General features: G+C 46.7%; 1 protein-coding gene and 1 long non-coding RNA gene across 9 annotated transcripts in view; one reads left to right on the forward strand and one right to left on the reverse strand.

The window, feature by feature from the left end:
* Positions 1–27,434, forward strand: LOC140618281 (uncharacterized). Of its 3 annotated transcripts, none has more exons than XR_012018473.1 (4): positions 1–297; positions 7,028–7,332; positions 14,822–19,725; positions 25,850–27,434. It is a non-coding gene; the product is annotated as an uncharacterized lncRNA (long non-coding RNA). The 3 variants fall into 3 exon arrangements; XR_012018472.1 differs by lacking the exon at positions 25,850–27,434 and having other exon boundaries at positions 144–297; positions 14,822–14,925; positions 15,294–15,456; XR_012018471.1 differs by lacking the exons at positions 14,822–19,725; positions 25,850–27,434 and adding an exon at positions 8,143–12,383 and having other exon boundaries at positions 144–297.
* BCL2L1 (BCL2 like 1) overlaps positions 11,252–27,499 on the reverse strand; it is a 64,230-nt gene continuing 47,982 nt past the window's right edge. For all 6 annotated transcript variants that reach the window (XM_072800492.1, XM_072800491.1, XM_072800490.1 and 3 more), the window contains one exon: positions 11,252–12,908. In XM_072800492.1, the coding sequence (XP_072656593.1) occupies positions 12,771–12,908 (138 nt within the window). In that variant the 3' untranslated portion in view covers positions 11,252–12,770. The remainder of the gene's footprint in view (positions 12,909–27,499) is intronic.

Raw genomic sequence — 27,499 nt, forward strand, 5'->3', positions numbered from 1 at the left:
AGCAAGTCCTATGGTTTTTCAGTTACTTCTGCTACATTACAAATGACCCCAAAACTTAGTGGCATAAAGCAGCCATTTTATTACGCTCGCCAGTTCTATAGATCAGGAATTCAGGCAGGGCACAATCGTTACTGTTTGCCTCTGTTCTAGAATGTTTGAGGTCTCAGCTGGAAACACTCAAAAGGCAGTGGCCAGAATCTTCTGGAGGTGTTTTCACTCTGGTGGTTGTCAGCTGGCTGAGCTGGGCAGCTCAGTTGGAGCTGTCAACTGGACATCCTTCTTTTGTGGCATCCCCAGGTGATCTCTCTGTGTGGGCTCGTTTGCATGGTGGGTTCCAAGAGTGAGAATTCCAAGAGAAGAAGAAGGTGTACTGCATTTTTATGATCTAGCCTCAGAAGACACATAGTATCATTTCTGCTGAATCCTGTTGGTCAAGGCACTCACAAAGTTCCACCTACATTCAAGAGGGAGAGACTTCCCTACTTGATGGTCACAATGTAAGGTGTAAGATGTGTGTGAGATATTGTTGTAGTCATCTTTGGAAAATATAGTCTGTCCCACAGTCAAGCCCAACATCAGTGAGAAATATCCTCCATCAGAGTACACATGATGAGCGTGAGGTGGAGGGCAAGGCAGCATTGTGAGCAAATACTACATTCTATCACTGATGGGTGTAGAAATCACCAACATAAAATTATGCTGATAGAAACTAAAATTGACCACATTAAATTGGTTATTGACTAAAATTCAAACAATTTTGACATTTATTTTTTATTTTCTTTAAATTTTATTTATTCATGAGAGACACACACACATACATAGAGGCAGAGCCACAGGCAGAGGGAGAAGCAGACTCCATGCAGGAGCCTGACGTGGGACTCGATCCCAGGTCTCCAGGATCAGGCCAAGGGCCGAAGGCGGCACTAAACCGCTGAGCCACCCAGGCTGCCCCAATTTTGACATTTAGATAATCAAATTTGACCTTAAGGATTGGACCAAATGGAAATAATGGACAATAGTAGACAATGCACAGTGGCAGAAAACCAGTGAAATGAGATGTGGATAAACATGACTGGGGGAAGAATCACATCTTCGTGGTGGCATTCACTCCACGACGCCAAGTTGATTGCAATGAAAAATAATTTTGTAAAATTAAGTTTATAATAGCAAACATTAGAAAGAATTTAACTTTGGTCATAAAATAACTGATTGAGCTATAAAACTGACTTCATGTAGTTTGCTCAAGAAAGTGCTTTCTTGGGGATCCCTGGGTGGCTCAGTGGTTAAGTGCCTGCCTTTGGCCTAGGGCATGATTCTGGAGTCCTGGGATCAAGTCCCACGTCAGGCTCCCTGCATGGAGCCTGCCTCTCTCTCTCTGCCTGTGTCTCTGCCTCTCTCTGTTTCTCTGTCTCTCTCATGAATAAATAAATAAAATCTTAAAAAAAAAAAAAAGAAAGCGCTTTCTTAAAAAAGATAAAGCCCTTTATTGATATATTAGAATTAGTGTAACTCTGGGGCACCTGGCCCAGTCTGTGGAGCATGTGACTCCTGATCTCAGAGTTGTAAGTTCGAGCTCCACGTTAGGTGTAGAGATTACTTAAAAATAAAATACATATTTTTTAGAATTATTTATTTAGAGACAGAGAGAGCATGAGTGTGGGGAGGAGCAGAGGAAGAGAGACTCCCAACCAGACTCTCTGCTGGGCATGGAGCCTGAAACGAAGCTCCATCTCAATCCTGAAATCATGACCTGAGCTGGAATCAAGAGTTGGATGCTCAACCAACTGAGCCACCTAGGTACCCCTGAAAATAAAATCTTAAAAAAAAAATCAGTAATTCTGATAAAAATATTTGGATCCAAAACTCACAGTCAAAATAGCCTTGGAAAACAAAACAAAACAAAACAAAACAAAACAAAACAAAACAAAACAAAACAAAACAAAATAGCCTTGGGAGGGATCCCTGGGTAGCGCAGCGGTTTGGCGCCTGTCTTTGGCCCAGGGCGTGATCCTGGAGACCCGGGATCGAATCCCACATCGGGCTCCCTGCGTGGAGCCTGCTTCTCCCTCTGCCTATGTCTCTGCCTCTCTCTCTTTCTCTCTCTGTGACTAGCATAAATAAATAAAATTTTTTAAAAAATTAAAAAAAAACCAAAATAGCCTTGGGATAAACACATTCATGAGGTGAAAACATTTGGGTCAAAACGTCCTATAATAGTAAAATTCTCTGTAAAAAATAAAAAATAAAAAAACAACTAACCCCAATAACCTAACAAATCATTATGAAAATGATAAATGGGGTTGCCTGGGGGGCTCAGTGGTTGAGCATCTGCCTTTGGCATAGGTCGTGATCCCGGGATCTTGGCATCGAGTCCCACATCGGGCTCCCTGCCCAGAGCCTACTTCTTCCTCTGCCTCTGCCTCTCTCTCTGAGTCTCTCATGAATAAATAAATAAAATCTTAAAAAAATAAAAAAGAAAGAGAACAAAATAGAAAGTGTTGCAAAACTCACAACCAGGAAAATCACAGAAAAGAAAATAAGTGGCCTCCAAAGTTCTTATGGAAAATTTCAAACATGCAGAAAAGACTAATCTTTTTTTTTTTTTTTCATTTATTTATGATAGTCACACAGAGAGAGAGAGAGAGAGAGGCAGAGACACAGGCAGAGGGAGAAGCAGGCTCCATGCACCGGGAGCCTGACGTGGGATTCGATCCCGGGTCTCCAGGATCGGGCCCTGGGCCAAAGGCAGGCGCTATACCGCTGCGCCACCCAGGGATCCCAGGCACCACCTTTTTTTATGCATTTGTGGCTAAATCATGTAGGAAACAGTTACAACCTCAAAATACAAGAATGCTTCTTTTATATTTTTCCTTGTAGTTACCTTTATCAGAGATCTTTAATTCTTTGCATGTCTTCAAATTTCACTGATTTCTGTCTACTCGTTTCCTAATTATTTCCCTCCTTCTGCTTGCTTTGAGTTTACTTTGCTGTTTTTTTTGTTTTTTGTTTTTTTTTTTTTTGTTTTTTTTTTTACTTTGCTCTTCTTTTTCTAGTTTCTTGAGGTGGGAGTTTAGATTATTGAATTGAGACTTTTTCTCTTTCCTGATGTGTGCAGTTATCGTACACATTTTCCTCTCAGGACTGCTCTCACTGTGTCCTGCACATTTTGATATGTTGTGTTTTCATCTCATTTAACTAAATATGCATTTTTTTACTTCCCTAGGGTCTTCCTCTTTGACCAATGAATTATTTAGAAATGTGTCATTTAGGGGCGCTTGGGTGGCTTAGTTGGTTAAGCATCTGCCTTTGGCTCGAGTCATGATCCTAGGGGTCATAGGATTAAGCCCTGCATTGGACTCCCTGATTGTGGGGAGTCTGCTTCTCCCTCTCCTTCTGTTGCTTCCCCTTCTCAAATAAATAAATAAACCCTTAAAAAAAAAAAAAGAAAATGTGTCGTTAGTTTCCAAGCATTTGGAGATTTTCATATTATCTTTCTGTTGCTGATTTCTAGTTTGATTCCATCGAGAACACACTGTGTGATTTCAATTCTTTTAAATTTGTTGAGGTACGGGGCAGCCCTGGTGGCGCAGCGGTTTGGTGCCCCCTGCAGCCTGGGTGCCTGCAGAGGGAGCCTGCTTCTCCCTCTCCCTGTGTCTCTGCCTCTCTCTCTGTGTGTCTATGAATAAATTAATAAAATCTTTAAAAAAAATTTTGTTGAGGTATGTTTCATAGACCAGAGCATGGTCTGTGTTGGGTTGTATCCAGTGGGCACTTGGAAGGATTGTGTATTCTGCTGCTGTTGAATGCAGCATTCTAAAAATGTCCATTGCATTCTATTGTTTGATGGTGCTATTGAGTTCTTCTGTATTATTGGTGATTTTCTGTCTAGTTGTTCCATCAGTTGTTGAGAGGAGTGTATTATTAATTGTGGATTTGTCTGTTTCTCTTCTTAGACCCATCATTTTTTGCTGCTTGTGTGATGTATCTTTTTTATCCCTTCCCCCTCCATCTTCTGCTATATTTGAAATGAGCTTCTTATAGGCAGTACATAGCTGGTTTTTAAAATTCACTCCGCCAGTATCTTTTTATTTTTATTTTTTAAGTAAGCTCTACCCTCAACATGGGGCTTGAACTCCTAACCCGGTATCAAGAGTCGCATACGCTACAGACTGAGCTAGCCAGGTGCCCCTCTGCCAATATCTTTTTTTTTTTTTTTTTTTAAGGTTTTACTTATTTCTTCATGATAGAGCGAGAGAGAGAGGCAGAGACACAGGCAGAGGGAGAAGCAGGCTCCATGCCGGGAGCCCGGCGCAGGACTCAATCCCAGGACTCCAGGATCATGCCCTGGACCCAAGGCAGGTGCTAAACCGCTGAGCCACCCAGGGATCCCCACAATATCTTTTAATTGGTATATTTAGACCATCACACTTAATTACTGCTATGCTAAGACATATCTCCCAATTTTTTTTTTCCTGTGTGTTTTCTCTGTTATTCATTTCCTTGTTTTCTTTTTCTGGCTTTCTGTGGAAAAATATGAGTTATTTTATAATTCCATTTTATTTTTTTAATTTTTTTTTTTTTTTATTTTTTATTTTTTTAATTTTTAAAAAGATTTTTATTCATGAGAGACACAGAGAGAGGCAGACACAGGCAGAAGGAGAAGCAGGCTCCTTGTGGGGAGCCCGATGCAGGACTCAATCCCAGGACTCCGGGATCACACCCTGAGCCAAAGGCAGATTCCATTTTATTTTTTACATGGTGTTTTTGAGTGTCTTTTTTGCATAGCTTTTTTATTTATTTAATTTATTTATTTTAAATATTTTATTCATTTATTCATGAGAGAGAGGGAGAGGCAGAGACACAGGCAGAGGGAGAAGCAGGCTCCGTGCAAGGAGCCTGACGTGGGACTCGATTCTGGGACTCCAGGATCATGCCCTGGGCTGAGGGCAGGCACCAAACCCCTGAGCCACCCAGGGATCCCCTTTTTGCATAGCTTTTTAGTGGTATTACATTATGTGCACATACCCTACCACAGTCTACTGGTGCCATCGTTTCCCAATTTGAGTGAAGTATAGAAATATTACCCTCTCTATATTCCTTTACCCACTTTCATTGTTGCCAGGTAGGGGTGGGATTGTGGGCTCCCAGTGTGGCCTCCATCAACATTGTATGAGGAGGAGGAGGCAGGAGAGTGCTCATTACTGGCCAGCAGACATGAAGGTCCTGACTCCCTTGGCCTCATCTCACAACATCCCACGTGGGTAGGGGTGTTGGGGTACCTTGACTCATGTGGATGGATGGGAGTTGCCAAATCCCCCTTTGGCCTTTGTTGATGTGGATAGAGCCATAGTGTTTTTCAGTGGTGTTTGGCTGGAGTAGAGCTCTTACAGTCTAAAAGTTTTCTGTCCTGCTGGGTTGCTCCTTTCCTAATCCTTTGACTAGTGAAAGCAGGCCCTGGGGGCTGTGTTGTCTTTTCTGTGTCCATTGGCTTTTTTGGGTAGTCAGCTTCAGCTTCTTTGGCTCCAAGTCTGGGATCTCTGGGGCAAAAGGAAAACCCATGGAACTTGCCATCATGTCATTCCTGGGGTTCTGAGGTCCCTGGCTGGTTTGCCTTGTCTTCACCTTCCAGAGTTATCTTGCACTTGTTTTATATAGTGCCCAGGGTTTTTAGTTTAATTAGCAGGAGAAAAAGGGAAAAGTAGATCTGTTCTGTCTTCCTGGAAGAGTGAGTATAGAAGCAGGGTCACTTGTCCCAAGGAGTTCCCCCCCGTCTGCATCTTACTGATTACATTCCCATGTAGTTTTTATTGTACCCCTGCACCCCCTGCATTTTCCATCTATAGTGGTTACATTTAGAGGCTTTGGTCACATTTAGATCTGACTTTTTGACAATAATATTTCATGGGTGTGCTGTGTTCCTTGGCCAGGAGGTACATGATGCTTACTTAGCATCTTCATTTGCCATTTGCAGCCTTCGTTGGTCATTGTGTGGATTCATTAACTTATCAGGGACACAGATGGCCTTTAAATTATTAAAAAATGCCAACCTCAATTAGACTTTTGCAAATGAAATTTTAAAGTATGGGATACTATTTTTTCATCAACCAGATTGACAAAGATAAAAGAGTGTTAACATGGATGTTGGCAAGGGTGCAGGAGACATGCAGTTCCACAGGATGACAGCTTTGGCTGTCTCCATCAAAACAACAAATACATACATTCTTTTGCCTGGTGATTCTACTTCTGTGAATGTCCCGTGGGTATACATTTACGTGTGCAAAATGATGGATACACCAGGTTGTTGACTGCAGTATGGTCTGGATTAGCAGAAGTTGAGAACTATGAAATTGTTCCTCCCTTAAGGATGGTTCCCAGCTGGTGTGCTTAGTTTCACCAGTGGTGGCAGATGTGTTGTTGCCCCAGCCATGTGTCTTCAGCCCACCCTTGGAAGTCATGTGCAACTTTGGCAGATAGTTATCATTCAAGAGAACAGTCACCTGTGTCTTTTTGGCCATAGGTTTATGCTTAGCCCAAGAATGGGTTTGGCAGGAAGTGCCAAATGCTGAGGAGAAGCCCTCAGCCAAAGAGGGACAGGGGTTGGTGGAGAAATACCTCAAAGTTCTTTTCCCTAGAATATACCACAGGTCTATCAAAGGATCCCCTGGGAAGGACCCCATTGTCTGAAGTGGCAATTTACTTATCATTGCACCCTGTCTTGGCTTCCTGTCCTTTCCAGCCTCACTGTCCTGGCTGTTCTGGGATCACCACTTACACCTGAATCCTTCCTTTTAGACTTTGCTTTCAGAGGATATGCATACTAAGACACAGAGCTTGGGGCAGTTGGAGCCTCAAGACTAGTCCCCTCAGGGGTCTGTGGAGCAGTGGTAGCAGGTGTGGGAATGGTCTGACAGCATAGCGTATTAATACTTACATTTATGGTGCCGGATGCCATTTTTAAGCACTTTACAAACATAAAACCTGCATTAAATCTGCATAAACACCTATTACTATCATCTCCATTTTATAGGTGAAGAAACTCTGGCACAGAGAGGTCGAGACACTTGTTCAAGGGCACCCAGCTATCCCAGAAAGTATGGTTTCAGAGCCCTGCTCCTAACCACTACACAGCTGTCCCTCTGCTGGCCCTCATTGCTTCACCGGGATGAGCTGAACATGGCCAAGGTTGGGTTCTTCCTTGACATCTACTGCAGGGGTCAACCACAGAGCAGAGCATGAGGCCACCAATCTTCCAGGATGAGCCTCCACAAAGTCTGCGAAGCCACGGGAGGAATTTGTTTTCCAGGTGCCCAAGGAGCTTGGCATGAAGCCCAGGTGAGATTGATGTTCCTAAAAGGGATGGTCAACCAGCTGCGGAGTATTGTCCCACCACAAAAATTGTTTGCAAACAAGGGCTTTATTGTTCTTTTCATTTATTCCTGTTATTTTTACAAGGTCATAGGACAGGGAACAGTTTTTTGTTGTTGTTGTTTCGTTTTTCAGGGGGTAAGGGACACTGTTTTTTACATCAGTGCAATTTGAGCCAAGCCTTCCTCACTTGGGGACTGGTCATTTCCCCACTCAGCAACAAATTTACAAACTATCTTGTTGGCTAACCACTAGGGTGTTTATATTCCTTTTTATGTAACTACTCTATATCGAAAGTAGGGCTCAAATTCACAACCCCAAGATCAAGAGTCCCATGCTCTACTGAATGAGCCAGCCAGGCACCCCTTGGTATCTCAGTGTTTTAAGAGCACCCAGTTGTCAGTTGAGCACGCAACTCTTGATCTCAGGGTCAGGAGTTCAAACACTGCACTGGGTGTGGAGCTTAAAAAAAGGACTTCCTCAAATTTTAAGATCAACAAATATGATCTCAATAAATTTGTCTTATCTGATTTTTAAATAAATGTTCATGTTAGAATTCTGGTCATATGAAGTATTAATTCCCTTCTAAATTATTTAAACCACCCCATTGCAGTAGGTTCACACATGAATCATTAGCTTGAATAATTTCATGTAAAAGACCTTGTGAATTCTTATGAAATTTAAGTGGTCTTACTACAAAGTCTGTCCCTTTCTTTCCTTCTTGTTCTTTCTCTCCTTCCTTTCCCCTCTTCCTGTGTGCTATTTGGCCTTGCCCAGGTTTAATAAGTTATAATTTTCTAAAAAAAGAAAAGAAGGAGAAGGAGAAGGAGAAGGAGAGAAGAGAAGAAGGAGAAGGAGAAGAAAGAAGAAGAAAGAAGAAAGAAGAAGAAGAAGAAGAAGAAGAAGAAGAAGAAGAAGAAGAAGAAGAAAGGACTCGAAAGCTTTATATCATTTCCTGTATTCTGGAACTTAATTTAGAATACCTGAAATGAAAAAGTTCATTTGGATTTGAAATCCACTTGAATACATTATATTTGTCAATTAAATAAAGGGAAGAACTGTTGGAACATTTAAATATAATTTCAATTGTAAGCTTTGGGATGGTTAAAATTTTTATCACCTACTTGTGACTATGAAGTCTCTTGTTGATGCTGACCACCAAAATTTGAAGAAGTCATCATTAATAAGCCTTGATGGGGGATAAGCTTACTATATAAAAGCTTATATAAAATATGCATTGTTTCAAAGTTAATACTTCATTATGAAGTATGTTGTATTTCATTTTTCTCATCGTAAAAATAGTATATTGAAATGGAATGGATTTTCCCCCAGTACTCATGTAGGCAGTCTGAAAGCCCTTCCAAAAACTTTCCTTCAGTGTGCAATTCCAATATTTTATGCATGTGCATGTGTTAAGGTTGGAAATCACTGAGTTAAGATTCTGGTTAGAATACTACACAGCTAGAAAAAATAATGAAGCTGCCATGAGTGTTGATAACTGTTGAAGGTACCCGATGGTACACAGAGATTCATGTATGAGTAGGAAAAGTTCTAGAAGATACATTATTTAGGGGGAAAAGGCAAGGCAGAGTGGTGGTTACCATTTGTTTAAGAAAAGGCAGGGGGAGGCCACGAGGATCAAAATATACTTATATCTATGTATTTGCCCGTATGTGAAAAGATGTTTCCAGAAGGATCAAAAATCTGAAGAGTGGCTCAAGTGGCTAAGGTTAAAGGGCAAGGGCAAGGGCAAGGGCAGCATTGCGGGGCTCGGGTGGAGGGAAAGGCTGGAGACTTTGGTGTTGAACTAAGAAGAATGATGACCCTAGTCCCAGGAGAGCAGAGGCAAGCTCTGAATCCACTACCCAAGGATTGGAAGTGTGGAGGTCCCTCTCGTGAGCCGGGCCACACACCAAAGACTGGCCCGCGGGAGAGGCCAGCGACAGTGGCGTCGCTTCAGGTTCCCCCCTCCAGCCACCAGGGGGCAGTCAAGCCCGCTCCTAAAGGCGGGCAGGGCCGAGCGTCCGAGGCAGCCTCCCGCCTCCAGCTCCGCCCCTGACCCGAGTGCCCGCCTCTGAAATCCTCGCTCGCTTCCCCAGACCCCTCCCAGTCTTCTGGCTGCTCCAAGTGGGAGTCTGTGGGGAGCCCCTCCTTCCACCTCCGGGGGAACCAGCCCGATGGTGCGGTCATTGCTGCCGTGCCTCCCCATCCAGCCCTCCCCCAAGCTCTGTTGGGTTATTTCATTCAATCTTGACCACAATCGCGTGAGATGGGCACTGCCATCAATCCCATTTATAGGGGAAAGTTGGAGCTTAGAGAGGATAGGTAACTTGCCCAGTCACATGCCCAGGAATGGTGACCCACAAGAGACACCTGGCCTGCCCACCCTGAGAACCAGAGCCTTAACCAAACCATGATTTCTTCACTGGTCTTCAGGTTTCCACTTTGCTTCCCTCCAGAACTTTCTCCACACAGGGTGTTTTGTTTTGAGGGCTCTAAGGGGGCATAAAACTCCCTGACTTACAACTTTCCTTTGGCTCTCAGTGCTCTCAGGATCAAGTTCAGTCCCCTCACCCCACCTCTCTGACATTGTCTTGACCCAGGAGACCCTTCTCAACTCCACACACCAACTTTCCTTCTGTCTGAGGAAAATTCTTACTCATCCTGTGCACTTGCTTCTTGACCAGAACCACTCTTCTTGCCTCCCCCATTCTTTTAGCTGACTCCTATGTTCTTCTGGCCATAGCTCTCATTGTCACTTCTCAGGAGCCTAGACAAGCTCAGGTCCCATATTAAATACTGTTGGGCACTTAACTATGAGCCTCTTGAGCTGCACTGGCCTCAGACATGTACTTTACTTTTGTAATTATAATGGTGACACCATTCCAAAAACTCCAATCACCCTTGATTCCTTTTTTTTTTTTTTTTTAAGATTGTATTTATTTATTCATGAGAGATACAGAGGCAGAGACATAGGCAGAGGGAGAGGCAGGCTCCTCGCAGGGAGCCCAATGTGGGACTCAATCCTCAAACCCCAGAATCACACCCTGAGCCGAAGGCAGATGCTCAACCATTGAGCCACCCAGGAGTCCCTCCTCTTTCTTGAACTATCTCTAATCCATCAGTAAATCTTGCGGGATCTACTTTTAAAATGTTACCTCAACTCTGGAGGCCTCTGGGTGGCACAATCAGTTGAGAGGTGACTTTTGGTTTCAACTCAGGTAATGATCTCAGAGTCATTAGACTGAGGCCTGCATCAGGGTCCCCACTTAGTGTGGAGTCTGCTTAAGATTCTTTCTCCTTCTCCCTCTGCCCCTCTTGCTCATGCTCTCTATAATCAATCAATCAATCTTAAAAAAAAAAAAAAAAAAGTCCGACTCCTTCCTATCTCCTTCCCCACTAGGTCCTTCATAAGTCTTGTCCTTCTTCCTTATGGTCATTTAGCTTCTACCTTTGCCCTCCAACAGCCAGACTGTCTCATCCTTATATTTTGTCTGTCTCCCAAGAATGCGAGTTCCATAAAGGAAGGGCTTTGTTCACTGTAGAATCCCCAGTGCCTAGGAGTGTGCCTGGGCAGAGCAGGACTCAGTAAACACTTGCCAAGTGGCTGTTTTTTCTCCTAGAATGTCAGTTCCTGAGGGCAGAGACTGTGTCCATCCATCCATCCTGCTCACATATACCCATTGCTTAGCACACAGCAGGTGTTCAATAAAACCCCCATCAAAGAATAGGTGGAGAAATTCAGGCCCAGGTGGAAGAAGGGACTTGTCCAAGGCCCTCTCCTGAAGGCAGCAGAGCCAGCAGTGATGCGCAGCTCCCCTGCAGCCCTGTTGCCAACCGCACAGCCCCTCCTTCCCCAGCCCAGGGCACACAAGAGCCCAGGCCCTTTGCTCACTGAGTCAACACAGTTTATTACTGAACTGCACTTTCACCTTCACACAGACTATTTCAAAGAGCTGGAACAAGTGTGGGGGGGAGTTGGGGGGGGGGACAGGTGCCCCTTAGGAGCCAGGACCCCCAGCTGGCTTCCCCAGACCAGGGCAGGGGAGGGAGCATCAGGCCGTTCAGTCTCCGGGCACCAGCTCTCCACGTGCACACGCACAGCAAGCCAGCAGCTCCTCACACATAAATACAGACACGCTTAACAAAAATAGTATATCATCTTCACAAGGAATAAAAACTAGTCTCAAATATGTACAGCAGAGAGCCCAGGATGGCCAGGGATAGGCCGGGACCCCCAGGGATGAGACAGGCCATGGGTGGAGTAGAGGAGAGGGAGGCCTGAAGGACTCCTGGCCAGGCCACTCTGACCTTGGCAGCCTGGCACCCCAGGCTGAATGGGAGTGGGGCATATATTTGTTTGGCCAGGTAGGTCTGGCCCCTCTTGCCACCCCCACCTCCACCCTGTGCATCAGGGTCTCCTTCCTGCCCTTCCTGCCTGAGGTAGGGAAGACTCTAGGGCTCCCACAGCTGCTCCCTGTAGCTCCCCTTCACCTCTGGGCCAAGGCCCCCGAATCCCTGGGCTCCATGGGCAAGTAGCTCCAGGCAAAGATGCCACACGCTGATCTTCTTGCAGGAAAGTCAGGCAGCTGAAGCCATCAACAGCTCTGGGGCACCTGCCTTGAGCCCAGTTGGTCCCTTAGTCATGGTCATGGGAGCCAAGGGAGGGGAAGGGGAAAGGAACTGGGGTGGTGCTAAACTGCAAGGGCCACCCCAGCTTTGGCACGGGGTGCTTCCTGCAGCTACAGCCCTCTTCCTCCTGGGTGGGGCTGGCCTCTATCCAGGGGCCTTTGGAGGACATTGGGATTGGGGTCAAGGACTTTGGCCAGGCCAGAGGTGGGGAGGAGGTCCTGGTCCTTGTTTCTTTATCCCAAGCAGCTTGAATCCCTAATTAGTCAGAAGTGGCCCCTAAGTGGCTCTTGAAAGGGATGAAAGGAAGGGGAGCCTAGGTTCTGGAAGGGATAGGAAATGATTAATTTTGAGGCCACAAACATCAAAACGAAGGCAATCTAGTCTCTCCTTCTGGGGAAAAAGGTCAGAAACTTTCCAGCTACCTGGCAGGAAAGCATTCTTGGTGAGGCTAAGGGGTTTTCCACCAATTAGGCAGGGACTCCAGCCCCCAGCCACAAACACCCCCACACCTGCCAGCTTCCATGGGGCAGATTTTGGGGAAACCTTGTGGGTTCTGAGGCCAGAGAACTGAGGTGTGGGGAAGGCGGCTCTCACAGAAGCGTGGTAGATTCTAGAAAACTAATTGCGGGAGACCTGGTCTATGCCCAACCCTGTGATGGGAAGGTGGCCGTAGGCTGCATGTAGTGGTTCTCCTGGTGGCAATGGTGGCTGGACAAAGGGGTGTGGTAGGGGCAGGACAGGGGTGGGAGGGTAAGTGGGTGGTCAGTGTCTGGTCATTTCCGACTGAAGAGCGAGCCCAGCAGAACCACGCCAGCCACAGTCATGCCTGTCAGGAACCAGCGGTTGAAGCGCTCCTGGCCCTTCCGGCTCTCGGCTGCTGCATTGTTCCCGTAGAGTTCCACAAAAGTATCCTGCAGGGATAGAGAAGAGAAAGGATGGTGTTGTTTGAGTTCTATGACAATAATATGGGTGGGTGGGTGGGAGAAGGGGCCACCTGCATGCAATAGTGATTTGAAAAACTATAGCCATCCATGCCCACTCTGGGCCAAGTAAAGGGTTCATGGCTGCCCTCCTTCTTGCCGCCCAGCTGGGGATGACCAATGCACTTTATAGCTGACATAAGGGTGCAAAGCTGGGAAGAGCTTTGTTCAAGGTGAACTGGCTAAAAAGTCATACTGGAGAACCTGCATCAGGAAAGAGATCAGCAGGGGCAGGGAAGTAACAGGAGGCTAGGTGGCTGGAGTGCAGGGCTGGAGAGAAAGGGATGGGGAGACACCATGAGCCACAGCTGGTCCATGAGTGGTCTAGAAGCTGAGGAGGAGGGTGGAGTCTGTGCATAGTGCACACCCACTAGGCCTTAGCTTTCCTGCTGATGCACCAATGCAACTAAGAGAGGGAGGGAGGGAGAGGGGACAGGGCTAAATTCCCAGCGATTCAGGGGAAGGCCAGGTACTATTGGCCCGAGGCTCCTTCTCCCTCTGGAGAAGGGAGGGGAGGCTGGTGGGTAGACACTGAGGGCAGAGTAGAGGGATACCTTCTACATGCCGGCCTAGGATGGGATCTGTGAAGCCCTGTCGCTGTACCCCACCCCCTGGTGTGTGTGTGTGTGTGTGTGTGTATGTGTGTGAGAGAGAGAGAGAGAGAGAGAGACACACACACACACACTCTGGGCCCAGAAGGAGGTGAGCAACAGCCCTTAGCAGTCAGGAGGGAAGCACATGATATGGGGAAGGTGGGGCTGTGGGTTAAATTACCCACCCCAGGGCGGAGCCAGCGTGTGGGGCACCCTTTAATGAGTAAACTTTGCACCCCATTTGTCCTGTAATCCTCTCAGTGATGCTGCAGTGCAGGCCCTCTCTCCCCATTTACAGACTGGAGCCTCTGGGCCTAGGGAGTATGCGTGTTTAGTGTGAATGGATTACCGATGAATGAACAGAGCCCATGATTTTCCTCTCCACTAAGAGCTCACAGCCTGGGCCCTCATTTCCACCTGGTCCCAACTGGCAGTGGTGGCTGCTCCCTCAGACAACACCTGCCATCTCCAGCTGGTTCCAAGTTCCACCAGGCCAGTTTGCTCACTGTGAGTGAGACCTGCCTGGCCTTACTTCTGGTCTTGATAACCTTGCTCAGTCCATGCTCCATATGGAGGATTTTTAAAAACATAGATCAGATCATGGCACTTAAAGTCCTCCAACAGCTTTCCCTTGAACTTAGAACGCTGGTGTCATTTCTGCTCACATCCCTGGTACCTAGCAGAGTGCCATGAGCATTGAACTGCCAAGATGACTCATATACTTCTCAATATTTATTAAGCCATTAAGGAGGTAGCAGTGACACATAAGCTAGAGCCCTTACCAGAATGTTTACCATGTAAAGTGGAAAAAAACACTAGAAAAAGTCCCTCCATTCAGACCATGTCACTCCTTCCCATCTCATCTCAAGGTCTCAGCCTTCACAAGGCTTCCCATTACACCTAGAATAAAGTCCCCATTCCTTACCATGGCCAGTGAGGTCTAGTGGGACCTGCCCTCTCCCCACTGCACACTCCCCTCATCACACCGGCCTCCTTGCCTTTCCTTGAACATCTGCTCAAGAGCTTGCTGTTTTCGCTGCCTGGAGCACTTGACCCCAGATCACCACCTGCCTCACTCCCTCCCTCATTTCACTCCTGAATCTGCTCAAATGTCATCTCCCCAGGGAGGCCTGTCTTGGTCACCTCTTCTAAAATGGCACCCATCCTCATCTCTATCTTGCTCTATTTTTCTTCCTAGCACTTTTCATAACCAGATTTGACACTTTGTTTTTGTTTTGTCTCCTGCACTAGGTGTGGCTTGACAAGGACAGAGATCCTGTCTTGTCTCTATATACTCTATCTGGAACAGCGTCTGGCACATGTTGGTGCTCAACAAATACATGAATGGAATAAAGGTACTACAAGTCTACTAAGTGTCAGGCAGTTACCCATTTCACCTTCGTCAGGTATATTTGAGCCCTGTTTCACACTGGATAGAAAAGACCTCTTCTGGGTCACTCAGTTAATAGGTGGCATAGCTAGGATCAGAACCAGGGTTCCTCAGCTCCAAAGAAGTAAAGCTATAGTGGGATACCTTCCTATGTGGGGGGCTGGGATGACCTGTCAGTAGTACTAAAATGGATTCTAAGAGGGATGTGGGGGAGCCTTGGGTCTGGGGAGAGAAGGGCAGAGGTGTGGCATCAGCCAGCCCCCCTTTGGCTTTGTTGCTGCCCAGGCACCACTGGCGTGGATATGCTTCCCCATCTCTCCCCCTTCATCCTAGGTGTTGGCGGATAAGAAAATTCTTACAAGGGGATCCCTGGGTGTCTTAGCGGTTTAGCGCCTGCCTTCGGCCCAGGGCATGATTCTGGGGTCCTGGGATCCAGTTCCATGTAGAGCTCCCTGCATGGGGCCTGCTTCTCCCTCTGCCTGTGTCTCTGCCTCTCTTTCATGAATAAATAAATTTTTTTTTTAAAAAAGAGAAAATTCTTAAAGAGTTATGATTTTTCTGGTCCCAAGCAAAGTAGGCCCAAGTGGAATCACAAAAAAGATTGATCCAAGGGGTGCCTGGGTGGCTCAGTGGTTGAACATCTGCCTTCAGCTGGGGTTGTGATCCTGGGGTCCTGGGATCAAGTCCGCATTGAGCTGGGAACCTGCTTATCCCTCTGCCTACTACAGTCTCTGACTCTCTCTGTGTTTCTAATGAATAAATAAAGGAAAAAAAAAAAAAAAAAGATTGATCCATGATGGGGGGAGAGCCCTGGACTGTAGGGAGCATGGGAGAAGTGAGACCAAGGCCAGAAGGATCTAGCTATCCCAAGGGGCCCGATGTCTCACAAGAAACCAGGGACACTGGGGTTGAAGCCAAAGTGGGAGAGGCCTGGCTCCCTCGATGGGAACTTTCCTAAAGTAGAGGGCTGGCAGCCACAGGAAACTTTCCTCTCTGGGGCTGAGTTGGAGTAAACAGGCCCCGTCCCTGCAAGGGCACAAAGCACTCACTGTCCAGGAACAGTCATTCCAGGGTAGAGGGAACATTATCATTTCACTGCTATAGAGAACAAGACTCTGACCTGCCCAGCCCCCCGACTCATGTATTCCTGGCCAGGACAACCTTCATCTCCTTTTCAGGAGCTCTTTCTCCTGAGGAAGGGGGAGGAGGATTTCCAGGGGCTGTGGATTCTGGGGACTGCTTTTGCAGACAGCATGAGCAAAATGGGGTGTGCTATTCCGGGGCGGGTGCTGGGGAGGCAATGGTGTGGGTATATTTAGCTCAAGGTTCACACGACACACTTGGAAACAAACACAGCCATTTTCTCAGTGGGCGGTTGCCCTGGATAAATAAACAGCATTGCAGAGCAGCCTGGTTCTGGAAAAGCAGAGATAAGCCCCAGTGCTCCTCAATGGGTCCCACTAGTTTCAGCTAGAGCTGGCATGGTGGCCATGGCGGTGGGGTGGGGAGGATGGGGAGTGATGGTGGTGGTGAGACATAAGGGTGAGTTGGAAGTAAGTCTCTGATGTCACAGGAGCTTTCTGGAGACCCAGGCCTGAGGCTATCTGCATCCTCAGCTTGGGTGAGAGCAAAGTGGGGGAAGTTTCTCTTTGCAGCTGTGACCACTGACACGGGATCCATGCAGAGGTTTTCAGGGCCACTGGGGACAGGCAATGGCTGGCTAATGACCTCCACGGGAGGGTCATGGACTCTAAGCCAGGCAGACACCACAAGTTAGGAAGGCCAACTCATCTGCCCATTCTATAGTTTTACAAAGCTGGCTTGTGGTAGAGCTTGGACTAGGAATTGGTGTCTTCTGACTTGGCCCCTCAGAGCGGTGAGCCAAGAACCAGGGTCCCCAGGAGAAGCCAAGACTAGGACCACTTTTAAGGTCTTGCCTGTGCCACAGCCCTGGAATGGCCCCACCTGACATACTCCAGAGAGTGTCTCACCCCTGTGTGTCCTCTAACTGGTCACTCTCCCCACATCATTTTCCTGTTAGCCAACTTCTACTCAGCTTATTAGACTCCATGAGTGTCTCTGTTGTGCTTCCAAGGTTTTGGACTCTCATTCACACCATAAATATTTCTTGAGTGCAAACCATGCTCCAAGCCCAGCACTAAAGACAGAGTAGTGAACAAGACAAACAAGATCTGCTTTTATGGAGCTTATGTTCTAGTCTGCACACTCTCAATGGGAGGGCAATCACCTCCAATGGGACAAAGCAAAAAATTCTTGGATAGTGCAGTGGTTTGTGGTTTTCCACAAGGCCATAGCACATAAAGAGATACAGAGTACAGCTGTGGTATTCAAATATCCTGGGAAGGCAATTAGGACAGGAATGTATAAAAAGATGCCTTAAGGGGATGGCGATAAGGAAAAAAAGTTGAAAAACACTGTTCTAGTGGGAAGTAGAGAGGATAGTAAGAAACAAGACAATTTCAGAGATGACGGGGTTTTGAAGACAGTAAGTCATGGGGAGGTAGGTAATAGAGAGTACCTGATAGAGGTAGAATGGTTAGAGAAGGGCTCTCTGGGGAAGTGAGGTTTGAGCTGAGTGTTGAAAGACAAGGTGGCAGTGGTCAAGGGAGGATCAAAAATCTTGGGTAAAAAAGAGCATGTTTCAGCGGTAGCAACAAGTACCTGGACCTGACGCGAGAATGTGAGGCAGGGTGTCCCTAATTTGAGGCCCGTTTGTGTGTCAGTCTCCTTGCCTCAGTCTGGGGTCTAAGTGTAGGCAGGGACCAAGTCTGACCCAGGTCTGAAGCCAGGCCCATCCAGACAGGCACAGACTGACTACAGCTAGATCTCTGCCGAGAGGCCAACTGAACACTGTAGGCCACCCTGAGGCCATCTGCAACCCTGGTGAAGTCAGGAAAAAGGCAGGCACAACAATGTCCCAAAAGTAGCAGCCCATCCACCCTGCCAGGGTGTGAAGCACAGCGCCTGCTTAAGTCTGATCAATCCTCCTATGCCATTTCTCTCACCTCCCAGTTTCCATGCTTCTTCCTAGCGGTGTGACATTGAATAGTCCAGTGTCCTCACTTGTTAAATAACAATAAGATAATTACAACTGTTATGGCAGCTGATCTTTATTATACATTTGAATGTTTTAGTTGTGCCAAGCACTGAGCTAAAGCACTTTACTATGACTAGGTCATATTCCCTGATTCCACGTACAATCACAATCATTTGAGTGATTGTTTTTTGTCCTTTCTCCCCCACTAGACTGTGTCTGGTTTTGTCCCTTTTATCTCCAGAACCTGATGCTGTACTTGGAGCACAGCAGGTGCCATTCTTAATGAATCTATTTTATAGTTTTTTTTAAAAGACTATTTTTGGGGGCCTGGGTGGCTTAGTCGGTTAAGCGTCTGCCTTCAGCTCAGGTCATGATCCAAGAACTTGCTTCTCTCTCCCTACTGAACAGGGACCCTGATGTGGGGCTTGATCCCAGGACCCCGGGGTCATGACCTAAGCTAAAGGCAGATGCTGGGCCGACTGAGCCACCCAGGTGCCCCTAAATTTTTTTAAAAGATTCATTTACTTGAGAGAGAGAGCGTGCGTGCACACACACACGTACGTTATGAGGGCAAGTGGGAGGCAAAGGGAGAGAATCGCTAGCAGACTCCCTGATAAGTATGTAGCCCGATGCAGGGCTCGATCTCACAACCCATGAGATCATGACTCAAACTGAAATCAAAAGTTGGATGCTCAACCAATTGAGTCACCAGGAGGCCATAAATGAATCTATTTTAGATGGACAAATGAAGGACTACTCATTTAATCCTTGTATTTGTCAATGGCTTCATTCTACAGATGTGAAAATGGAGGCTTCAGAGTTCATCTACCCTCTTATCTAGGAAGTGGTGGGACTGGGATTTGTCTGAGTTCTGGCCTCTTGCACATTCTGATTGATGTCTGATCCTGCCATCTCAGTCCCTGCTGTCCCTACCCACAGAGAATCTAACCTACACAGTGGCAGTCACAGTAGATGCTTCCTGAGCACTTACCCTGCAAAGAAAGCCCTCTCCTTAATCCTTCTGGTGGATTAGTTCACTGAACTGTCTCCATAATGTCAGGTAGTGGGTACTATTAACTCATCATACAGCTGATGGACCTGCAGCCCTCAGATGATCTGTGACTTGCCCAAGGTCACACAGTGACTGGGTTGCCTGCACCAATAGTCTGGCTCCAGTGTCTTTGCTCCCAATCTCCATATGGGACTGTGTTCACTTTCAAAAGGACAATACTTACCAAAAAAAAAAAAAAAAAAGGACAATACTTTTCAAGGCCCCATCATGCGTCAGATGAATATACTTCTAAAACTGAAGGATGACCTTATCTACACCCAGGTAAACTGAGGCTCAGAGATACCAAGAGACCTGCCCAAAGAGGTTATGTGTGGAAGTCAGTTGCAAGGTCCAGTACATGCAGCAACGAATCTCATATTCCAGGCCAGGGCTATAGTCCTGAGTCCCTCTAGGAGGGGGAAGGTTGCCCGAGGCCACCAGCTGAATGAATGAGCTCTGGCCCCCAGCCAACTGAGGGGAACTGGGTGCCACAGGAAAAGGATGTGACGAAAACCAGGAGGGAAAGTGAAACCCTTCCGTCCTGGCTTCGGCAGGGGAACAAGTGCTTGTGCCAGACGGGCCCTTCCTTCCTCTAGGGTGACTCTGGATGGCCGAGCCCCACCACTTCCTTCCTGCTTGGTTATTTTGGGAAAGAGGTAGGTGGAGAAGAGGAAGGGGCTCCTAGCAGCTCAGAGAAAGTGCCAGAGACATCAGCACCATACCTTTCCCTGGCCTCATCACAGACCTGCATGGGCAGGCCATGAGTCACTTTCAGAGTCATTTTCTGCTGCTAGCCTCAGTTTCCCTAAGGGAGAGACTGATGCATGCCTGCTGCATAGATAAATGAGGCCTCGTTGGGAGATCCCTGGGAGATGACAGGAAGGGGGGGATGGGGCAAGTGGAGGGGCCTTATCACTTTCTTGGTGGGGAGGTGCAGGTGGAGACTAGGAAGAAGTGAGGTTTGTGGTTGGAATCCACTTCCCTTAGCTTTCCCAGGGGAGCTATTGGCCTCAGCAATGTGAAAGGAACATAGCCTCTTTCCTCTACTGGGACTGGGGTTGGATTTGGATGTAGGCAATTCAGAGAGCCAGTTCAGTCAGGGTAGAAGCAGAGATGGGTGACCACAATGTACTAGGGTAACACCAGTCTAGCCAACCCAGCTGTGGGCACTACACAGCAAGCCTCTCTACTTTGGAGCCTCTTTTTCTCCTACTTTGACCTCCTAAGACAGTGGTGGTAAGATCAGAGGATGAAAGCACTTAGTAAAGCAAGATGACCTCAGTGTTACTGGCTAAAGAGGGTGTCTTGTGGGGGCTCAAGCCAACTGGGCTTTAGGGAATATTTGGATATCCTCACAGCAAACTTCATGTTAATCTTTATCCAACTCTGCCCCTGTCAGCTGCCAGCTTCTCCTCCCCTGCCTCCTCCCTCACCATTAGTTCTCAGAAGCTAAGCCTGACAGATGTGCTTATTTCTCAGAAAAGGAAGTGGTTGTGCCGGGAGGAGATAACACCTCCGCTGGGGAATTGAGAAAGCTATCAGGCTCAGCAGTGCGAGTGTGGGCGCTCCATCTTCTCAGCTCAGAACCAGGGTGCTAGTCTTAGAGGCTGAGAGAGACAATTCAGAAAAGCATTTATTGGGGGGCACAGATGTTCATTTAGGGGCTCACAACCTCCTTCCTTGGGAGGGATGACTGATATTTACTGAGCACTTAACCATGTACCAGGCATGGTGCTAAGAGCTTAGTTCTGTATACGAATTCACTTAATCCTTGCAATAACCCCACAAAGTGCTATTGTTACTTTCCATGTTACAGATGAGGAAACAGGGACAGAAAGTTCGAGGGACAATCCCAAGGTCAATAAAATTCATAAATGGGCAGCCCTGGTGGCTCAGCAGTTTAGCGCAGCCTTCAGCCCGGGCATGATCCTAGGGACCTGGGATCGAGTCCCACGTCGGACTCCCTGCATGAAGCCTGCTCCTCCCTCAGCCTGTGTCTGCCTCTCTCTCTCTGTGTGTCTCTCATGAATAAATAAATAAAATCTTAAAAAAAAATAAAGTTCATAAATGGCAGAGATGGGATTTGTACACAGAAGTCTAACTCTAGAGCCCAGCACTTACTTAATGGCTCCTGGGAGGCTGCTTCATGCTCCTATGCATTCATTCTCTGGAATTCCGAGCCCTCCCTCATCTCAACTCTCTCATCCCATCCCTAGTGATTCTCTATTTTCTCAAGAATAGATGACGACAGCCATTCATTCTTCTCCCAGTGTCCTGGGTGAGAAGGACCAAGGCTCACCCTTGAAAAAAGTCAGAGACTCAAAAGTGATCTTATAACTATCCAATCTCCCACGTGATGCACAAAGCTTTTCCCTACATCCTCATTTTCCAGATGGGGTTCAGAAAGGTGGAGTGCCAAGGTCACATAGTAGGTCTGGTTCACTCCAGATGGTCCATATTCATGGGAATTCTCTATGGTATCTCGTCTCTATGGCATTTCTGCTTACACTCTTGTGGGGTGCTTCACTTTTGAACAGCTCTCTTGGAAAACACTTGCCTCTTTCCCTCTACCTCCTCCCACTGGCTGGCATCAAGTTTGGTCCTTTTTCCTCCAACTCTGTCCCTAGGACTGCCCAAGAAGTCACTGAAGGCTGGCAGAGGAAGCTTTGCTGGCCTAGCTGTGGGCTGTGGACCAGGTTGTGCTTCTCTCTGAGTAGTTTCTTCATTGGTGGCCTGGCAGTGCTATTTGGATGAGGCCAAAGCTGGTGACAAATTACCTTCTATTTCTGTTTACCAAGCTGGGCTGCCAGAGCAAAGCAGGCAGGTACCCAGTAAGTCTTTCAACTAGACCTAAGATGTTTTGGCTTTGGATATCATCTATAATATGGAGATTAAGGATGTGCTTATTTCACAAGAACACGATGAGGATTCAGTAATACACGTAAGGCTCTTAGAACTATGCATGGCACAGAGCAGACTTTGAGTAAATGCCGGCTATTATTACTGTTCTTATTATTAGACTAGGGTTCAACTTGTGTCTTAGAGCTTTCTCTGGAGTCTGTAAGACCCTGCAGGATTTCCTTAGCTTTGTCTAGGTCCAAGCTGCTTCATTCCTCACATACCATGTTCTCTTCAACCTCAGGACTTTTGCCCATGCTAATCCCTCTGCCAAGATCTCTCCTATTTAGCTTTTAAATCTTCACTTCCAGGTCACTTCTTCAAGGAGGACTCCTGCTTTCTGCCTCCAAGTCTTTTTCATTTCTCTTGCCAGTTTGATGAGCTGTTCATTTTTTTTAAAGTTTTTATTTAAATTCCAGTTAACATATAGTGTAATATTAGTTTCAGGTGTACAATATAGTGCTTTAGGACTTCCATCACCCTGTGCTTCTCACGACAAGTGCACTCCTTAACGTACTTCGTTTCACTCATCCCCCCAACAACCTTCAGTTCTCTATAGTTGAGGTTCTGTTTCTTCATTTGCCTCTTTTATCCTCCCAATGACTGTTTCTTAAATTCCACATATGAATAAAATCATATGGTATTTGTCTTTCTCTGACTTATTTTGCTTTAAGCTGTTCATTTTTGACCATGAGCTCTGTCTCTCAGGCCTAGTCTAGGGCTGGGCCCAGAGAAGATATTGATTGATGAGTATGGCTGACTGGTGGACAGTGAGGAGGGTAGGGAAGAAAGGCCAGTTTCCTCTCTTCATTCCCATCCTCCCTGCCTGGCAAAACTAGGAGGAGGCCAGGCCCCAAGACACCAGGTGATTGGGCAAGGTGACTAGGACTCCCCAGATACCAAGTTCTTTCAGGCTCAGGAAGAGGGACAGGAAGTTTATGGGAAGGTTCTGGAAAAGGCATTTTCTGCATTGTGCTGAAACCTGGGGTTAGCAGCCTACAAAGAATAGGGAGTTGGTGTCTGGTGCTAACCCTCTCCCTAAAACTCTGCTTCTTTCTGGAGTCTATGCCTCCAAGTACTCCATAGTCCAAAGCAGCTGTTCCCTTCTCTTTTCTTCCCAAAGCTATCCTCATTACCTCATCTGGTGCTGATCAATGCTGCATGCTGTGAAGAAGAGAATACCAGGCAGAGGCTGAGGAGATGTGGGTTTTGTGTCCCAGGTCTATCACTGGCTTGCTTAAGCTGAATCTATTCTCCTATTTGGGATACTGGGAAAGTCTGGGACTTTCCTTATTTGTAAAATGAAGGGGATCATCAGAAGGACTCCTACTAGTGCTGTAGTATGAAGAAGATGAAAGTAGCTCACACATGGATAGATGAGTGATTATCTGTGTTCCATCTCTGAAGGGTATTCAGAAGACCCAGTAATTAGTGTGGAAGGTAAGAGGCAACATTCTGGAGTAGAAGGACTCATAGCGCTGAGTCTGCTCCTCTTCTACCTTGAAGCCTGCTGGGTCTTACCCTTAAATCTGTAGGATTCTATAGGCGAAAAGGGCAATGGGTACATCTGTGACCCAGGGCAAGTTCCTCAGAGAGGCCAGATCTTGCTGGGCTCTGCCCTTATGGCCTCAACCTCTTCACCCCAGCACCACTTCCAACTAGTCCAAACAAGTCCCGGGTATTTTCAGCCACCTTTATCTGATCGGAAATGTTTGGAATTCCACAGCAGAAGGCAACAGCTCTGGAGGATTTGAGTATGGGAGCAAATCCCTGCAACACTCTTCCCTCCCCCCCTATACATATGAATGCTCACACATATACCCCTTGTAACCAAAAACTCATAGCTGAAGGCTCCTGCTGGGTTGCATTTCCTACATTCTGGTTCCTTCTAGTCTTCTCAATTCCCCACCCTAGTCCATCAGTTGCCTCAAGGTACAGAAAAGCAAGATGCCCCAGATGGTGCTCTAGGAGAGCTGGACTACTGCCTGCAGCACGGTGATGCAGGGGGTGGGGGCCACCAGGAAGTTTGCTGTTCACAGTCAACACCCAGAGCACTAATACACCGCAGAAGATCACTACCGCCAGGAGGCCCCAAAGCAACTTGTTTCTGCCCCCCTTGTCTCCATGTGACATGTGGATCACTCAAGAATTCATGTGTCATGATCCTGCATTCAGAGATGTTCAGTTCAACTCCCTCCCTAAACAGATGGGAAACTGAGACCCAGTGGAGGTAAAGGGACTCCTCTGCAAGACCTCTGGACTCCTGGAGTAGGACAATGTAGGTTTTTAGCTTCAGCTCTGTGACTGTATACTTAAGGGACCTTGGGCAAGGCCCTTCACCTTCCCAAGCCAGGGTTCCTGCTTATAAAGTGAGAGCACTGTGAGGCACCTGGGTGGCTCAGTCAGTTGAGCGTTGGACTCTTGATTTCAGATCTGGTGATCTCAGGGTGGTAAGATGGAGCCTTCATTGGGCTCTGTACTCAGCAGAGACTCTGCTTGAGATTCTCTCTCTCCCTCTGCTTTTGTACCCCTGCCCCCCAACATGTGCACACACACTCTCTAAATAAACAAACAAACAAACAAATAAATAAATTCTTGAAGAAAAAAAAAGTGAGAGCACTGTGCTTTTATCACAGGCTTGGTAGCAAGAAGTAAATGGTCCACAGAACTCAATAAATGTTAGCTATTGCTATTTTTTTTATAGCTAAAAAAGAGTGGCCTCATTTGTGCTTCTGATGGTACATCTCATTTTTTAGAGCTACAGACACATAAAAATAGCTAATATTTACCGAGCTCCTGCTTGAATTCTCAAAATCTTGCAAGTAAATGTTCCCATTTTACTTACGAGGAAGCTAAGACTCAGAGAGGTGATGAGACCTTTCCCTGAGATTACTGGCTACTAAGTGAGGGGGTCTGACTCCAGAGCATATTAAATTTGCCAGTGCAATAGAACAGATGCAGAGGGATGTTCCTAACTCTTCCTTCCTTCCCCCTTTCACCCATGCACCTGCCCACTATTTCATGAGGATCTGCTATTTTGGGGCCCTGGAAGCCTGAGATGACTTTGAGGGCACAGAAGAGAAAAGGCAGCATGCTCCCTGGTTCCCTGGGTGTTTTGTGTGTTACACAGCCTTACACAGCCCACCCCCAACCCAGCCTCTGCAAGGCCAGTCCCTCCCTTTATCTGCCATTATCTTGGAAATAGAAGTGATACTAAGTAGCTCTGGTGGAGTTCTTATCTGAGTTTTCTAAGACAGATCATGATCCCTTTGTGGGTTGAGCTGTGAGGTTGCAGAAAGAACCAGACAAGTTGCCCTGCTAGCTCTGGACACTCATTCATCCTAGCAATCTTTATTAAGTACCCAGTAAATGCCAGGCACAATGCTAAGTACTGGGGATAAATCAGTGACTAAATCGGATGAAAATTCCTACCTGCATGAATTCACAATTTTATGGGAAGAGATAGGCAATAAATAAATGTGTCACATGGTGATAAGTGCTAAGAAGAAAAATAAATGAGAGAAAAAGGTTAGACAGAAATACGGAAGACAGGAGGATCCGAACTCGTAGTCAGGGGAAATTTCTTGAGGAGGTGACATTTGATCAGAGCCCTGAATGAACTGAGGGTACAGGCATCACAAGGATCTGAGGAAAGCAGTGAGAAGAGCAAGTGTAAAAGCCCCAAGGTAGGAACATACTTGGGCACTCCCGGAATGCCAGTGTGACTAAAGTGAAGTGAATGATGGGAGAATGGTAGTGATGGGGTCTGGCAGGAGCCAAGGGCCAGACTATGCAGGGCCTTGAATGCCATTTAAGAAATTGGTCTTGTCCTTTGGTGACATGAGAACACTGTGAGGACATGATCTAACTTTGTTTTAACAGGGTCCCTCTGGCTGCTGGGTAGACAGCTCCAGGATCAAGGGTGGAAGCAAGAAGTCTGGTGAGAAGGTGAGGTAGTCATCCAAGAGAAATATGACAGTGATTTAGCCAGGAAAGGGGCAGGGAAGCTGGTGAGAAGCAGTCAGATTCAGAATTTATTTTTAAAAGTAGAGGGGCACCTAGGTGGCTCAGTCAGTTAAGCGTCTGCCTTTGGCTCAGGTCATGATCTCAGAGTCCTGAGATCAAACCTTGTGTTGGGCTCCCTCTCAGTGGGGTGGTCTGCTTCTCTCTCTCCCTCTGCCTCTCCCTCATCCTCCCTCACTGCCCCTCCCTTTTGCCCGCTCACGTGCATGCAAGTAAATAAATAAATAAATAAATAAATAAATAAATAAATAAATCTTAAAAAAAAAAATAGTAGGGACACCTGGGTGGCTCAGTGGTTGAGCATCTGCCTTCAGCTCTGGGAGTGATCCTGGAGTCCTGGGATCAAGTCCCACATCAGGCTGTCTGCATGGAGCCTACTTCACCCTCTGCCTGTGTCTCTGCCTCTTTCTCTGTGTCTCTCATGAATAAATAAATAAAATCTTAAAAAAAAAAAAGTAGAAAGGAAGTTGGTAGAGCATACTTTTTTTTTTTAAGATTTTATTTATTTATTCATGAGAGACAGAGAGAGAGAGAGAGAGAGAGAGAGAGAGAGAGAGAGGCAGAGGGAGAAGCAGGCTCCATGCAGGGAGCCTGACGTGGGACTCAATCCCGGGTCCCCAGGATCATGCCCTGGGCTGAAGGCGGTGTTAAACCACTGAGCAACCTGGGCTTTACATTGTTTTTTTTTTTAAAGATTTTATTTATTTATTTATGAGAGACACACAGAGAGAGGCAGAGACATAGGCAGAGAGAAAAGTAGGCTCCCAATGAGGAGCTTGATAAGGGACTCCATCTCAGGATCTGGGATCACGACCTGAGCCAAAGGCAGACGCTCAATCACTGAGCCACCCAGGTGCCCCACAGAACATACAGTTCTTTTTTCTTTTTATTTATTTATGATAGTCACAGAGAGAGAGAGAGAGAGAGAGAAAGAGGCAGAGACACAGGCAGAGGTAGAAGCAGGCTCCATGCACCGGGAACCCGACGTGGGATTCGATCCCGGGTCTCCAGGATCGTGCCCTGGGCCAAAGGCAGGTGCTAAACTGCTGCGCCACCAAGGGATCCCCGAGCATACAGTTCTTGATCTCAAGGTCATGAGTTCAAGCCCTAGGATAGGTATACTTTAAAAAAAAAAAAAAAAAAAAAGTAGAGCAGAAAGGATTCACAGATGGATTGGTTGTGGGCTAGGGGAGTTGCTAGTCTCTCTGGCCTTATTTTTCACCTACAAAAAGCAAGGGAAGAGGCCTTTGGGGATTTTTTTCCCAGCTTGATAACTATGGAAACTATATGGGATGTAGAAAGAGACAAAATCATTTCTCTCTGGGAAGCAAAGTCATTTATTTGCTCTCCAGGCTCCAAGGGTGGATGGCAATGAGAGGAGGAAGGCAGGGGCTGGACAGAGACAAAGGAAGGGCAGGGCGTGCCTACACTGTGGCCGCCCACTTTCAACAGACACAGCACCTAACCACTAGGGACCTGCAGGGCCACAGAGTAGCCAGGCCCGGATGG

The sequence above is a fragment of the Canis lupus genome, chromosome 26 (genome assembly GCF_048164855.1).
Source record: "Canis lupus baileyi chromosome 26, mCanLup2.hap1, whole genome shotgun sequence".
In the NCBI taxonomy this organism is placed as follows: domain Eukaryota; kingdom Metazoa; phylum Chordata; class Mammalia; order Carnivora; family Canidae; genus Canis; species Canis lupus.